At 49.9% G+C, this 14,209-nt stretch overlaps 1 protein-coding gene across 18 annotated transcripts in view; it reads right to left on the minus strand.

Moving 5' to 3' along the window:
• Positions 1–14,209, minus strand: part of Rbfox1 (RNA binding fox-1 homolog 1) — a 1,026,253-nt gene that overhangs the window by 267,121 nt on the left and 744,923 nt on the right. Inside the window, exon 1 of one of the 18 annotated variants that reach the window (XM_070003535.1) lies at positions 9,673–9,787. The exons of 14 other annotated variants lie outside the window; for them this stretch is intronic. In XM_070003535.1, the coding sequence (XP_069859636.1) occupies positions 9,673–9,759 (87 nt within the window). In that variant the 5' untranslated portion in view covers positions 9,760–9,787. Of the gene's footprint in view, positions 1–9,672; positions 9,797–14,209 lie in introns of those variants that run through there. 3 more of the 18 variants (XM_070003528.1, XM_070003529.1, XM_070003523.1) reach the window with 3 other exon arrangements.

Consider the following 14,209-nt stretch of genomic DNA (forward strand, 5'->3'; position numbering starts at 1 on the left):
CCCAAGCCCCAGATACCGTTCAGACGCGCAGCCCTCAGGCCCAGCTCCCTGGGAACACAATGCAGATGGTGTGGAGTCAGGCATGAGCACCTGCACCAACAGCACCCGCGTCATGACTCTGGTGTGTATTGGGGCTGCTGACCTTGATGCTGGAGACCTCAAGTGACTCAGACCTGCCATTTCCCCTCCAAAGTTCCTCCTGCACTCCCTGGTGCCAGCCAGCGCACACACATCCTCCCTGCCACCGGGCACTGACAGATGGGAGCTATTATTATTTAACATTTATTAAGTGCCCACAGTGTGCCAGGAGCTGTGTGGAACAGGATGTGGGTGGTCCCAAAAAGTCTGTCCCCAGAAGGCTGAGGCCACATGGGAGGGATGGGATGGGCTGCTCTTCTCCCTCCTGTCACCCAGCTCCAGAATGTTCTGGGAGGACAAAAGGACAAGGATAAGATTCCAAAGGGGATAGGGAGCTACGAACTGTCATGTGCCTTCGTCTAGAAGCAATGGCTGAGTATGGCTTCCTGGCAAAACATGGTAGCTTCACCCAATCAGGAAGGGGATGAACCTCCACACCACCCAATCAGGAAGGGGATGTATCTTCACATCACCCAATCGGGAAGGGGATGTATCTTCACATCACCCAATCAGGAAGAGGATGAACCTTCACACCATCCAATCAGGAAGAGGATGAACCTTCACATCATCCAATCAGGAAGGGGATGAACCTTCACATCACCAATCAGGAAGGGTATGTACCTTCACACCACCCAATCAGGAAGGGGATGAACCTTCACACCACCCAATCAGAAAGGGGATGTACCTTCACATCATCCAATCAGGAAGGGGATGGTATTCACACTATCCAATCAGGAAGGGGATGTACCTTCACATCATCCAATCAGGAAGGAGATGGTATTCACACTATCCAATCAGGAAGGGGTGCATAGCTTCATACCAACCAATCAGGAAGAGGATGATAGTTTTACACCATCCAACTGAACAAGGTCAATGACTCCCAGGCCAGGAGCCATGGATGACAAACTCCATGGGTGGCAAAACAGGCTCTCCTCCTCATACTCTGACTTGCACACTACAAAGCTGACAGAAGGGAGCTTACTCCACACCCAGCTACACTGGAAGCAAGTTCTTGGTCACCAGGTGCCTCCCCACACCCCCCCATCCCTTCTCCCCCATCAAGACTGTCTCCCCTGTGGAGAGCATGTTCATGCCTGGGAAAGATGGTACCACCACTCAGGAAATCACTAAAGAGTCCCGGCCACGTGGCCCTCTGTGGCGACATGCCAACAGTGAAGAGATGCCACTCATCAAATTCCCATGAAGCAGACAGGGCTGTTCCCCACCCCCCCACACACACACTTTCCAGTTAGAACCCCTCAGATGGTGCAACTCACATCATACAAGACTCCAGATGCTCCAGGCCCAGCTCAGGCCCAGCCCTGGGCCTTACATTACATCCATATATGCCCTATGGTGACTACACTGCAGAGGTCTGGGGAGTGATCACTTCTGAACAGGATCCCGATGACCTTGGGAGGAGGAGTGTCAGCAGTGTTGCTTCCATATCACAGATGAGAAAGCAGAGACTTGGAAGGCTCAAGCTGCCTACTGAGGGTCACACAGACAATGTCATGGCTCTCATTGAGTTTGCACTGCTATTGATTTGGTTTCCTGTTGGTTAACTGTGCTCCCTTATGAGCAGAGGAGGAAGAAGAGGAGGAAAAGGAGGGGGAGGAGGAGGAAGAGAATGCTGTAGAATACACATGTATCATCAGTCTCCACATCGTCTCCATCTGCTGCAGGACTGAGTGCACAAGTGAAGGAAAAGCCCAAGGGGCTACCTTCTCCCATAGCAGAGACGTATTGAACTCTGCTTTACGGAGCCCAAGACAAGGTAGGAAGGCAGGGTGGGCAAAGAGCTGGCATCTCTGGAGACAGAGAGCTCTCATTGTCATTTTCCTCTACAAAAATAAATCAATAAAACAACAGTTAGATGTAGAAGGAGACACTCTTAATCCTACATGGGAGGTAGAGATAGGAGGATCTCAGGCTGAGGCTGGTCTGGTTTGAAGCATTAAATCCCAATCTGACAAGCTAACTGAAGAGTGCTCCCTAACAGGAGACAGGCTGTGAGTTCGATCCCCAGTACAGAAAAATCCCCCAACTTTTATCCGCCGGATGAGACTAGAAACCTTGCCCCTTATAGAAAATGAAGAAGCATCCTATAGCAACCACCTATTTACCTGGGATTGTCTCCCTGGCTGGCCAGGCTACCATCTTGCCAGGCTATGGCCTTGAACCTGACCTCTAAGAATATAGATGGTTGGTCTTCCGATGTCTCACACTCCCCAGAACTTTGAGAACCCACTGAGAAAAACTGGGACCCATGAGTATTTTAATGAGTGAGCTGTCTGAATGCTTTGGCCTCAGTGTAGAGACTACCATGGCTGAAGATAACGGTCCCTTAGCCACCAGAAGGGAAGATTTCGGAAGGTGCAGTATTATGTCCCTGCACATCTTGTAGGCTCAGCCATTAAGGATGGACATGCTGATATCTTGCATGATGGAGAGGTGTATGTGTGTGTGTGTGCGTGCGCATGTGTGTGCGCCATAGTCTATTTTTATACAGGAGAAACACAAATAGGGGGTGAGGAACTCCATCGTAAATCAACCCAGCAAGGCACTGAATCAAAACAACTTTCGGAGAGGACAAGGAAGACACTGTGCATCTCAGACCACAGTGTCAGGTTGCTGCCGACCAAAGCAGCAGAGTGTGAAATCCACAGGTCTTCCAAGCTGGTGTGCCCTGTGCCAGCATATTATAAAAAGCACGCTTGCTGAGATGGCATGCCTTTAAAATGATCAAAATAACAGATGGGTAACTGCAAAAACACATCCTTTTTATAGGACTGATATTAATCAGAAGGCAGTGACAGTGTCCCTTTAATCTTTTAATTAGAAAAAAAAAGAAGCACATTTTGATAAAAAAAAAAAAATACAGAAGTGGGCACTCACATTTCCCAGTGCACTGGAACCCTGGGAGAGCGACTGTTGTGGCAAATTGAAGCACACCGAGAGGCTACGTTTGTTTTCTTGCCTCGCTAATGTATGAGTGTCTTGCTAATAGCAAGAGAAGTTGAGTGGTTGGGGCTGTGGTAGGAAGGTTGTCATTCAAGGTGAGCCAGAGCAGAAGTGCTCGAGAGACCCCCCCCCCTTCTCAACTCGAGAGAGGCATAAGAGCTCATGCTTATAGTCTGATGGATTATCATGAACCATGATCATAACCAGCACAAAAGAAGGGGCAGGAAGATAGCTCAGTGGTTGAGTCCAAAACCCTGAATTCGAAGCTCAGAAATAAGAGAGAGAAGGGGGGAGAGGGGGGAAATTATATTTGGAGACAGCCCATCCTACCCTTCCTTGGCTACCCTAGATGACGTTGAAGTGTGGAAATGCCCCCGCCCCAAGTGTGCCCTGCTAGGGGACAGGGCTGTGGTCAGTCTAGGGAAGAACACACTTGGTTAAACATTCCATATGGCCATAAAAATGGTGGAGGTGAGAGGTGGTAGGCTGTCAGAGACTGGATCCAACTGTGCCTGAAGGCGGCTCGGTTTGGATGCTTCCTTTATTTCCTCCAACCACTAGGACTCAGGATTTTGCCCTTTGCAGGTCAGAGTTGTTTTTTTTTTTTTAAGACACCTACATTCTTCCTCCCCCAGAATAACATCGACATATTTATGCACAGACATGTGTGTGTACACCTGCCCTTTCTGGGTCTATGTTGCAGTGAATCGGGCTTCCTGTTAGAACAGAACTTGTGTTTCCCTACTCGTCCCTTTTCAGCCGCTCTTAGTTCTCTGCCTGGTACACAGTAGCTGCTCAATCCATCACTGCTGAATGAAGAGATGATGAATTTGCATCCAACACACACACATCGACGCTATTCCAACAAGCTAGGCAGCTCTGTCTTCGTTCCCGGCTTGAGGAACAGAGAGGGGTGACGAGGTTAATTGACAAGCCTAAGGCCTCACTCTTAGTAAGCGCCAGGGCTAATCTGTCAGCCTGGAGCCGTCCGGCCCTGCGTTCTTCCAGCCTGCCTGGCTCACTGTGTAATTGAGTCTGCCGTTGACATGGCCCTTGTTGGCGGTAGAGAAAAGTCACTCTGGGGCTGTGATGGAGCGTCGGTTCTGGAAGCAGACCTCCAGTACAAGCCTATATCAAACATTCCTTCCCCTGTGGCAAAAGAGGCTCCAAACACTCCAAACACAGAGATAAGGTTGCAAGGTGGCTGTGGAGATCCACCCACCGCCACACAGCAAAAACAAGTTGCTTTTTATAAATCCAACCCGAAGCGCATCCAATCAACCACAAACGCCCCATCACGGCTGGCTACCATTCCCGATTTTTCTCTAGGGATGGTCCCTCTCCAGCCACCATGAAAACCAACCTTTCAACCGTTCCCACCCACATCACTCCATCGGCTGATGTGTTTCATCCTCTCTGTCTCTCTCTCATACACACATACACATAATATATGTGGCCAAATCCGACAGTGCCGATGTCTGCTTTGAAATGCGGAGTGCAGGGTTCATTAAGATCCACCGCTCTCCACAGTAGAGAGGCGTGAATTGCGTCTTCGTTTCTGTTTGTTTCTTGGTAGTATGTGGGTTGAAGTTGAGATCTCACCCGTGGAAGACAGGTAACTCTATCTACCAACCGGCTCCCACCCCCTACAGCCTGTTTGAGCTTTGGTTATTTTTTGGATTGGAGTTTCTTTACCAAGGGTTGGGCTTGGACATTGATCCTCTTATCTATGCCTCTCCCGTAGCTGAGATTACAGGAAGGAGAAATCACACCCATCTTATTGGTCGCAGCAGCAGTCTTGCTAATGTCCCGTCCTGACTGGCATCACACGTTTGTCCATCCCATCTCTAGTCCCTGGGATTATAAACCTAAGTCACCACGCCTAGGATTAACAGGTTTATGAGTTTAAGTTGGAAGACAGGAGCCCCCTCAGAGAAATGACTGTCCCAAAGCAATAGCAAAAAAGGCAAAGGTGGGATAAAGACTGAATCTAAGATGCTGAGCGTTTACCTGCAGGAGTCCAAAGGCGGGTATTACGGGGTTCAATGCCCCATGGGGTCACAGAGATTCGGGTGGCTGAGCTGCAGCTCCCTTTAACCCACAGCTTTTCCCTTTGTGGGTCCCCTGTTCCTACACACCCTCAGAGTCCCAGTAAGCTGGGAGAGAAGAATGCGCCACTTCTGCACCTCCAGCCAACACCAGGAATTCTCCCCAGCACTCAGGCCTCTGAGGGAGGCCTTCCTCCTTTCTCGACCACCGAATCTGTCCTGATGTTTCTGAGCGCCGCTGCAATCCCATCTCCTCGGTTGGAACCATTCTCACTGTTCCCTGCCATAGGTTTCCAGAGGCAAACATGCGTACCTTTGCCAACCTCAGGAGGAAGTGTGGGGGGGGTGGGGGAAGTGGGAAGGTCGGATTCCGGCAAATCCACTTCCGATCTCAGCTCTATCACGGGTCGTTCCCTAGGACCCCACATTTTACATTCTCCCTTTCGCAAAAGGAGAACCACCATGGGAGCCAATGACCCTTTACCCCGGGCCCTCTGGAATCACCTGGATGTTTTCACTCACATTTGTTTGGATTCCCCCCCCCCCAAGCTATTTTCAGTGAAAATACCAATTAAGTAAAACCCTCAGTCCAGTCTGGGGCAAAACGCTGAAGTCAAACACATACATATTTCTCCTGCAAGAGAGATGAATATTCATACTAACAGATTATATAGATGTATGTGTATATATATATAATATGTATATATATATTATATATATATATATATATATACATATATAAATCTATAAATCTACCCATCATTTCAGGTGAAGCATTGTTCCCGATTGAAGCAGGGCGCCAACCCTTCATCGATTTCCGAGAGCTTTTTGGAATGTGGATGGCAGGCCAGAGCCACCCCAAATCCATGAGGATTCGGGTCATAATAAATCTGGAGACGGTGTCTACACGTTTAGTGCAGCGCCAAGCTCGCAACGCACCCTCCATGTTTGCCAACCTGGAGTCCTTCCTGCTGCCTCTGTTACCAAATGGGAGTCATGGCTCCCACCGGGCTGCGAACCCACAAGCGCGTGGCTGTGACGGTTCATTCTCGGTTTTCAACTGCCCGTCATGGCGGCTGGCACAGAGAGGGTGTGTGGTGGACTGAGATCAGTGCCGGTGGGGGTGGAGATGGGCTTTGTTCACGTCCTTTTTCACCCAGGAAGTGAATCCTCCTGACCCCATCATCTTCCGTGAGGCCTGCCCATGACATGGACGGACGGCAGGAAGGATGATGGAGCCATTAGGGAATACTGGTTTCAGGGGTATGGGTCCAAACTCACATCTCAGCACAGGGCTCACCAGACAACCCACCCTAACCAGAGCCCAACAGTCAGAAACCATGCTCCAAACATGGCACAGGGTTTAGGCAAATCCGGAGGGCAGGTTTAGAACTCAACGATGATTTGAGCAAACGTACCAGCTCCTCTGTGAGCAAGATGGCCGCCTACCGGGCCATCCAAGTTACCACCAGAAATGTAGAGATCAACGTTCCATGGAGTACAGGAGCGCTCATCTTCAGATGGGGGAAAAGGTGATGTTTGTACAACACACTTGCTGAGACCTTTCTCCCCGCCTCTACTTTCTGGCTTCATGTTACCATGAAACAGCCTGAACTCTTAACTGAACGCTCGATAGTCTTTCCACAGTGTTATACATGGCTTTAAAAAAAACAACAACAGACAGAAAAACATACCCAGCTATTTGGTGATCGATTCAACAAGTTCAGACATAAGAAAGTAATAGGTTCATTTAACCCTAAAATTAACCAGAGGTTCCAAGGATCCAATATGGTAGACTCTTACTTTCCTGGAGGATGGAAGTGTATGTATACAGTGCGGGGGGGGGGGGCGGGGGGAGAGGGAGAGGTGTCCGTGGTAGCTATAGAATCTGCTAGAATAATCGATCCTGTGTGAAATAAATACCCTGGAAGAGGAAAACACCTCCATTAGCTCTAGGGAAATTTGGCAAAACAACGAAGTGGGGGTAAGCTGGTTTTCCTCGAAACCGGGACCAGACTACAGCCGGGCCCTGTTGGTTTGAATTCTTAAAGGTGACTGTGTAGAGCACTGTGAAAAGGGAGTCGTGTGGCCCTGGGGCCGCTGGACGTGGATGTCGGAAAGACCTTGGATGGCGTCTCCACGCAGCTCCAGCATCATCCGCAGGTGCAGGAGAGGCCCTCCGAATGACACAGCCTTCATTGGGCAGCCTCTCATTGCATTGCTCCTGGAGCTGAGGTGCAATGGGCGTTAGTTCCTTACATCTCGAGTTGGGAGGAGATACATGCATGCAACATGATCAAAGGGGGAGCGTGTGGCCTCAGGAGTGGCCATTTGAAAGCTGAGTGAGTGTGTGTGTGTGTGTGTGAGAGAGAGACAGAGAGAGAGAGAGAGAAAGGGAGGGAGGGAAGGAGGGAGGGAGGGAAGGAGGGAGGGAAGGAGGGAGGGAAGGAGGGAGGGAGGGAAGGAGGGAGGGAGGGAAGGAGGGAGGGAAGGAGGGAGGGAGGGAAGGAGGGAGGGAGGGAGGGAGGGAAGGAGGGAGGGAGGGAGGGAGGGAGGGAGGGAGAGAGACTGATCTAGTTTTCTCTAAATTTGTGTTACTCCTCCTCCATTTGCAAATGTGACCACAGTGACTTCCATTTCTTGATGCAAAGGGTAAACCAAGCGCTAGCATCCCACGTATCTGGCCTTCTAGAATATTCTACCACATAAGAAAGGGAGAAAAATCAAGCATTTCCCAAGAGCTAACCCAGAAGACTGCCAATGATGCCACTCTCCTGACTCGGTGATCACTGGTTCCAGTGGGCAACACAGAGCAGGGGCAGATTGGTGAATTAAAAAAATCACTTGTTCTGCCCATCAGTAACTGGATACTTTTCTCAAACGCTCTGCTAAGCAAGGCCTCCCGAATTTCTCAGCTGGCCCTGGCCTCTCCTCATCTATCACTGGGGTAAAACATCCAGAGTGGCATTTCGTAATGACAGCACCATCCCAGCCGATCGATAGTTATTTAATTCCCAACAAGGTCTCGAGTCCATTAAACCTGATTACATTCACCCATTTCTGTGGGTGCCGTTATTTTTCCTGCACGGGCACTTAATCTATAACAGGAACTTATGAGAACTTTCAAAAGCAATTTCGGCATCAATCAGCATAGAGTGAAGGGCGAGATTTGCTTGTAATTATTTATCGGGCGGGTCAGCTTCAGGGTCTGACAAAATTCCACCCACCAGACCTTCACCCCCAAATTTCCTATAGAAACACAAGGCTGGGCACCTTTACAGCTCACCAGCCTGTCTCACAGGTCAGGGGAAAGAGCGGGAGCAAACCCCTCAGCTCATTCCTTCGGGCGGCGGAGTTATTGACAACACATGAGCCCAGCAACAGCTGGACAGTCAGGAAGGTATTTTGTTGTCTAGACGCATCCGTTGGAGAGTGCAATCACCCAGATTCTTCTAGTTCATAAATGGAAACAGTAACAGCCACATCCAAAAAAACCTTTTTTTTAAAGCAGAGGTATTTGACCAGAATGAATCCTCCTCCACAGTTTTCATTGATGATCAAGAATTAGGGAGGGAGATACCAAATTTATGAATTTTTGACCACGGGGTGGTTGATCTCCACAAACAACCACAACAAGAAGTCAATGGTTCTTTCCCACAATGGCTGGGGTGTATCACGAATGAATCTTAGCTTTTCAGAGAACCTTGTAAGACTATTCAGACATCCAGTGCTCTTGATCGACAAGTAAAAAAATAAAACATCTATTTCTCATTGGCATATGAATCTCCCTGCACAGAATTAAAAGCAAAAACAAAACAAAATACAATAAAAACACAACAACACACAGCTCAGCCCTCTACTCTCTTGCTAGCATTGAAAATAAACCAACCAGCCAGCCAGCCAACAAATAGCTACCATGGGATTTCTAGAATAATCTCTGGACTTCCTACAGAATCCATCAGTGGCTATTCTTTCACATCTGGCAATGGCTCTAATTCAGCCCTGGGCAGGGGAAGGAGGAATTCTGCTGTATCTGGAAAGTCCAGAGAGCATGTTCTAGAAATAAATGTCTAGCTATTTCCAGCTCTCTCTGCGTCCTGGGTTCAAGCTTTTACCCGAGCCATCTCACGCTAAGCTCCTTGGCCTAGTGATTTTCCTGGGAAGACGGAGTCCCTTCAGAAAGCCAGAGAGGAGAGCAAATCTTTTGCCCCATGGTCAACCTCCCGAAGCAAAGGCTTGAGTGTTAAACAGTATCCCAATCGATACAAGCAAATATAGCTCAACTACACCATTTATTCAGCCATGAGAGATGTCAATAGTCAGATTCGGGTGATCCATCTTTTTGATTTCCTACTGTCTTCTTGCTGACTACATGAGAGCTCCCCCCCCCGCTTTTTCTTTCTTTCCTTCTTTCCTCCCTCCCTGTATTAAAAGTGTTTGCTTTCTCAACCATAAAAATTCCAATTATGGCTCTGAGCGCTCTGGAGTTCAGTTTCTGGCTGGCCCAGGCAGCGACGTTTACCTGAATGAGTGCAGGGAAATAGGGGGCGGCGGGTAGGACCATGGGGACGCCGTAGGAATGGAGGAAGACTCCTTGGGACGCCAGCATGACTGAAGTTCTGAGGTACCCCACGTCGGCGGAGACTGAGGGGAGGATGACAAACAGGAAACTCTACAGACCCAACGTCTTCTCAGCCACGAGATCCAGAGCCATGTCCAATCTGACAGGAGTAGCCCAGGGATCGCCGGCGGGAGGGAGGGAGGGAGGAGGAAAGGAGGGAGGGCAGGCGGCCGTGCGGGGGGGTTGGGGGGGGGGAGAAAGAAAAGTCTGTATCAGCAAGTCTTAATGGGAAAGTTTTTCTTCGCAGACACAAGAAGGGGACACGGCAGCTGCTGCTGAGTGGTGGAAGCTAGCGGAATGGAAAGGTGCTATTTTGGGGATCAGCTTGCCTAACATGACTAACCAACTACTGTTCATTAATTTAGTTCTCAGGGAAGAGGGGGAGAGAAAGAGAGAGAGAGAGAGAGGTGTGGGAGAGGCTGAAGGAGGGACTCTCAAGTGAAAGGATCTGACAGAGGAGTTCATGATCTTGGCAGGAATCATTTGGCCCAAGGACAAAGCATAGGATCTCCTGGGATTATTATTTTTTTTTAAATTTGATTCATTTCTGTGTCATTTCTTTAATTTTAAGGAAGAATAATGGAGAAATGAAAACTCACGTGATTTTCGGCTGCCACCGCAAGCTCAAAACTGAGTGGGTTCGCGTGTGGGCAGCGCCTGGTGCAGGGTGGGGGAAAAATAATCATCTAAGAATGTATCCAGCCTACGTATCTTCTCCCCGCTTGCTTTGGAAAGGGGGCCATTTGTAAACAGTACCGCATGACTATCAGGCAGTACATGAACCAGGCGGGCTCTGCACAGGACGATCCTTCAGGACATTCCAGCTTGGTGAAGACAAGATTGTCTCCAGGCCCACAAGAGGGAACATGGGGGTTCATGTGTCGGGGGCTCGCGCGTGACCTTGTAGTTCGTGGGTGGCAGCGTTGCGCCCCCAGCATAGGTCAGAAGACAGGTCCATTCCCAACCACAGCGCTACGCTCCTGGTCCCATTCCCTCACGCGTTGCATTTTTACCTGCCTTTGTGTTTTTGATTCTTTTTCCCCCCAAGATATTTTGAACTTTCCACTGTGGTACCTCAACAGGCAGCCTGCTAATGAGAGACCATTAAAGGCATAACTAATCTGAGCCAGGAATGATGGGTGGGAGACACACAGGCCAATATCTGAAAGCTTTCTGTTGTGTTTAAAAATACACAGGCGGCCAAGCGCCGGTGGCTCACGCCTGTCATCCTAGCTACTCAGGAGGCTGAGATCTGAGGATGGCGGTTCAACGCCAACCCAGGCCAGAAAGTCCATGAGACTCTTATCTCCAATGAACCACCAGAAAACTGGAAGAGGTGCTGTGGCTCAAGTGGTAAAGTACTCGCCTTGGGCTGAAGTGCGCAGGGACGGGGCCCAGGCCCAGAGTTCAAGCCCCACCATGACCAAACAAACAGGTGATTGGCTACGATGTGTCACAGAGGAGCAGATAAATTCCACCCCGACCCCAGCCTCAGAGTCCAGCAGGTGAGATTATTCTGCTGTGCTAGGTTAAACAAGTTGTTTCAGTTCTCTGAATTCTTGTTTCCTTCAGGTGGGAAACTGAGGCACCAGCCCCTACCGTGTAGGGCTAGGTAGTGACGAAAAAGAAGTCCCGTCATTTCCTCAAAGGACCTCAGAGGTCTCAGAGCCGGACCTCAGTCTGCAATTCCTTTGGTTCACCTGTGTGTGGTTCCCTCAGATCTTTTTGGTCCTGAGATTGAAGGCTCAATATCACGCCTCCCCGCCCTTTCTGATCTTTATATCCCGACAACAAAACGGTGCATTCAGAGCCACAAGAGCCGACGCCACTGAAACCACACCCAAGTCCAAGAACCATGGGGGGAAAATAAAAGTCACCTTCAGATCCCCCCGGAGGGGTCCCAACGCCTCTTCGAAACGCATACGGGATTTGTGAATTAGACAACAGCTTCAGACCCCACCAAGCGCGAGCCACTTCTGGTTTTGTCCAGACCCTAGTGCGAAACCCTCCACTTTTTAGACGGCCAAGGTGTGTTTCTACACGGCACTGATTTTAGCAGCTTGATTTAGCAACACCATTACGTGTGGAGATGACCACGGCGCACAGGGGCTGGCAGAGAATTCAATTATTTAAGGCCGGACTCTTTTTTTTTTTTTCTGGCCACTCCTGTCAAGGAGTCTCTGCCATCCACTGTCTTGACTCAGAGCTCAGCTGCCCGAACAGCTGCACGCTGACCCCCTTCCCCTGCCCGCCGCTGCCCGTCAGAGTTGCTAACTTTAGCCTCTGATGCTGACTTTCAACACCGCATTTCTGAGAAGTTACTAGCTGGTGAGGACAGACCCACTGGCCGGGGGGGGGGGGGGGGGGCCTGGACGTGTTCTTTTGCTAGCTTTCTGCTGGGTACCACACCAGAGGAGAGCCGAAGAACGTCTCTGTTTGTTTTACAAAGTAGACACAGCATTATTGGCCCAGGAGACAAGAAAGGAACCTCTATTCAGTTGCTCAAGTCAGAAGGGTGCAACCTTTAACGACCCACGATTCCCCCCGAGCAGTAAAAGTGATCGGATCTGGAAGCTACTTTCTCTTGGCTGAGCTAGCTGGAAGCTGTAGCTCTTGGGAGTGCATTAGAAACTTCAGAGTTTAATAAGCACTCAAGGCATTCCGATACATACACGGTGCAAAAGATGGTTGCTAGCTGCTTTACAAGATCTCTGGGATATGCTTTTCCTGAGTGATCAATAGCTTCTTTTCCCTTGGAAATGAAGGGTTATCGCTGTGGGGTGGCTCTTTTCACTTTGGCTGCCTGGAAACTCCAAGTCCAACAACAGATCCAACTGGAGCTGGAGTTACCCCACCTTTGGGTATTCAGAGAGGTCAAAGAGAGAGGACCTGGGGGGACAGCTGGAGCTGAGGGATTTTTCTAGAAAGAGAATGACTCCCATGGATTCTGGTAGCCTTCAGCAACCAAACCCCAGAAGAAGGGAGGCTGTGTCTCCAGTACACCCTGGATTGGGGGTGGGAGCCCTGTAAATGGAAGCACTTGGTACACACCGTGGACTGACAGGCCCTCTCGGGGAAGGGATATGGAGTCATTTCCTGGGCTCTATCATCTCCCCCGGGGAATGAGCCTCACCCAGTCATTGTCTCTTCCAGCTTCCGGGCGGGTGACTGTTCCAGCCCCACCATGTCATAGAAAAAGGGCAAAACACAACACTTCCTGGGCTCTAAGGTCGAATCCATTTCCTACTTATTGTATTGCTTTCTTTTCTTTTTTTTGTCAGTCGTGGGGCTTGAACCCTGGGCCCGGGTGCCATCTCTGAGCTCTTCAAGGCCAGCGCTCTACCACTTGAGCCACAGCACCACTTCCGGTTTTCTGGTGGTTCATTGGAGAGTCCCACAGACTTTCCTCCCTAGGCTGGCTTTGCACTGCGATCCTCCGATCTCAGCCTCCTCCTGAGTAGGTAGGGTGACAGGTGTGAGCCCCCCTCCCCCCCCCCCCCCAGCTCAGAGCCAAGCACTGGGCTGCCACCATATTCCTGACTGCTAAGCCTTGACTGGCCAATTCCAATCTGAAGAAAAAAGCTCCTGGAGACTAGGACCCGCAGCTACTGAGCCATTAACCAACCGCTGCTCTTGTTGCAACCATGCCCACTTCAATCCTCAGGGGCGGATCGATTCCACCTGGAAAGTTCCATTCCTGGAAGGGAAGCCCCACCCACAAGCCCCGTGAAGGACTGCTTCCAGGGAATGTAAACGAATTCAAGCGTGGTGAGCTCTTCCAAGGATGCCCAGTGTGTTAAGAACACACTCACCATTCTTGGTTGTCTTCTTACTTTCTCACTGGCTGGCATTTCTCATCACCGCACCCGATGCCTTGGTTGGAAACACCATCAAAGACTCGCTGGGAGCCCACACTGGCCCCAGGTTCAAAATCCAGCTCATGCCAAGGACTAGCTGTGTATTCTTGCACGGGTCCCCTTTCTGTGCCTGAGTTGTGTTATCTGAGCAAGGAGAAGGTGACTAATGCATGGTCTACAGGTATGTGGAAGGCTTGGGAGGGTTGAACTGAGGGCTTGGCTCTCTGCTCACCCTGGATGGCTGGTGGTGGTTGTCATAGTGATGGAAACTAGCAGAAGCTGGTTTGGAGCATCAACTTAAGAAGAAAAAACCCCCAAACACCTTCCACTGCCTACTTCTAACTGCTTCCACGAAGCAGGGCTCACCAGTGCAACCTTAACAAAACGCCTCGTGGTGTAAGAGACTGTTATCTTCTTCCAGGTTCCACATCCAACACTGAAACATGGATGTTTTCCAGCGCACGGATATCATTTTGAAATTAAGAGGAAAGAAAATCTGAGGAATTGCAGCTCATGCAATGGTTTCTGGGGAAGCTAAGAACAACCCCGGGGGTGTGGTGTCCGGTGTCACCCCCTCACGA

The sequence above is a fragment of the Dipodomys merriami genome, unplaced genomic scaffold (assembly GCF_024711535.1).
Source record: "Dipodomys merriami isolate MVZ:Mamm:240054 unplaced genomic scaffold, mDipMer1.0.p SCAF_60, whole genome shotgun sequence".
In the NCBI taxonomy this organism is placed as follows: Eukaryota; Metazoa; Chordata; class Mammalia; order Rodentia; family Heteromyidae; genus Dipodomys; species Dipodomys merriami.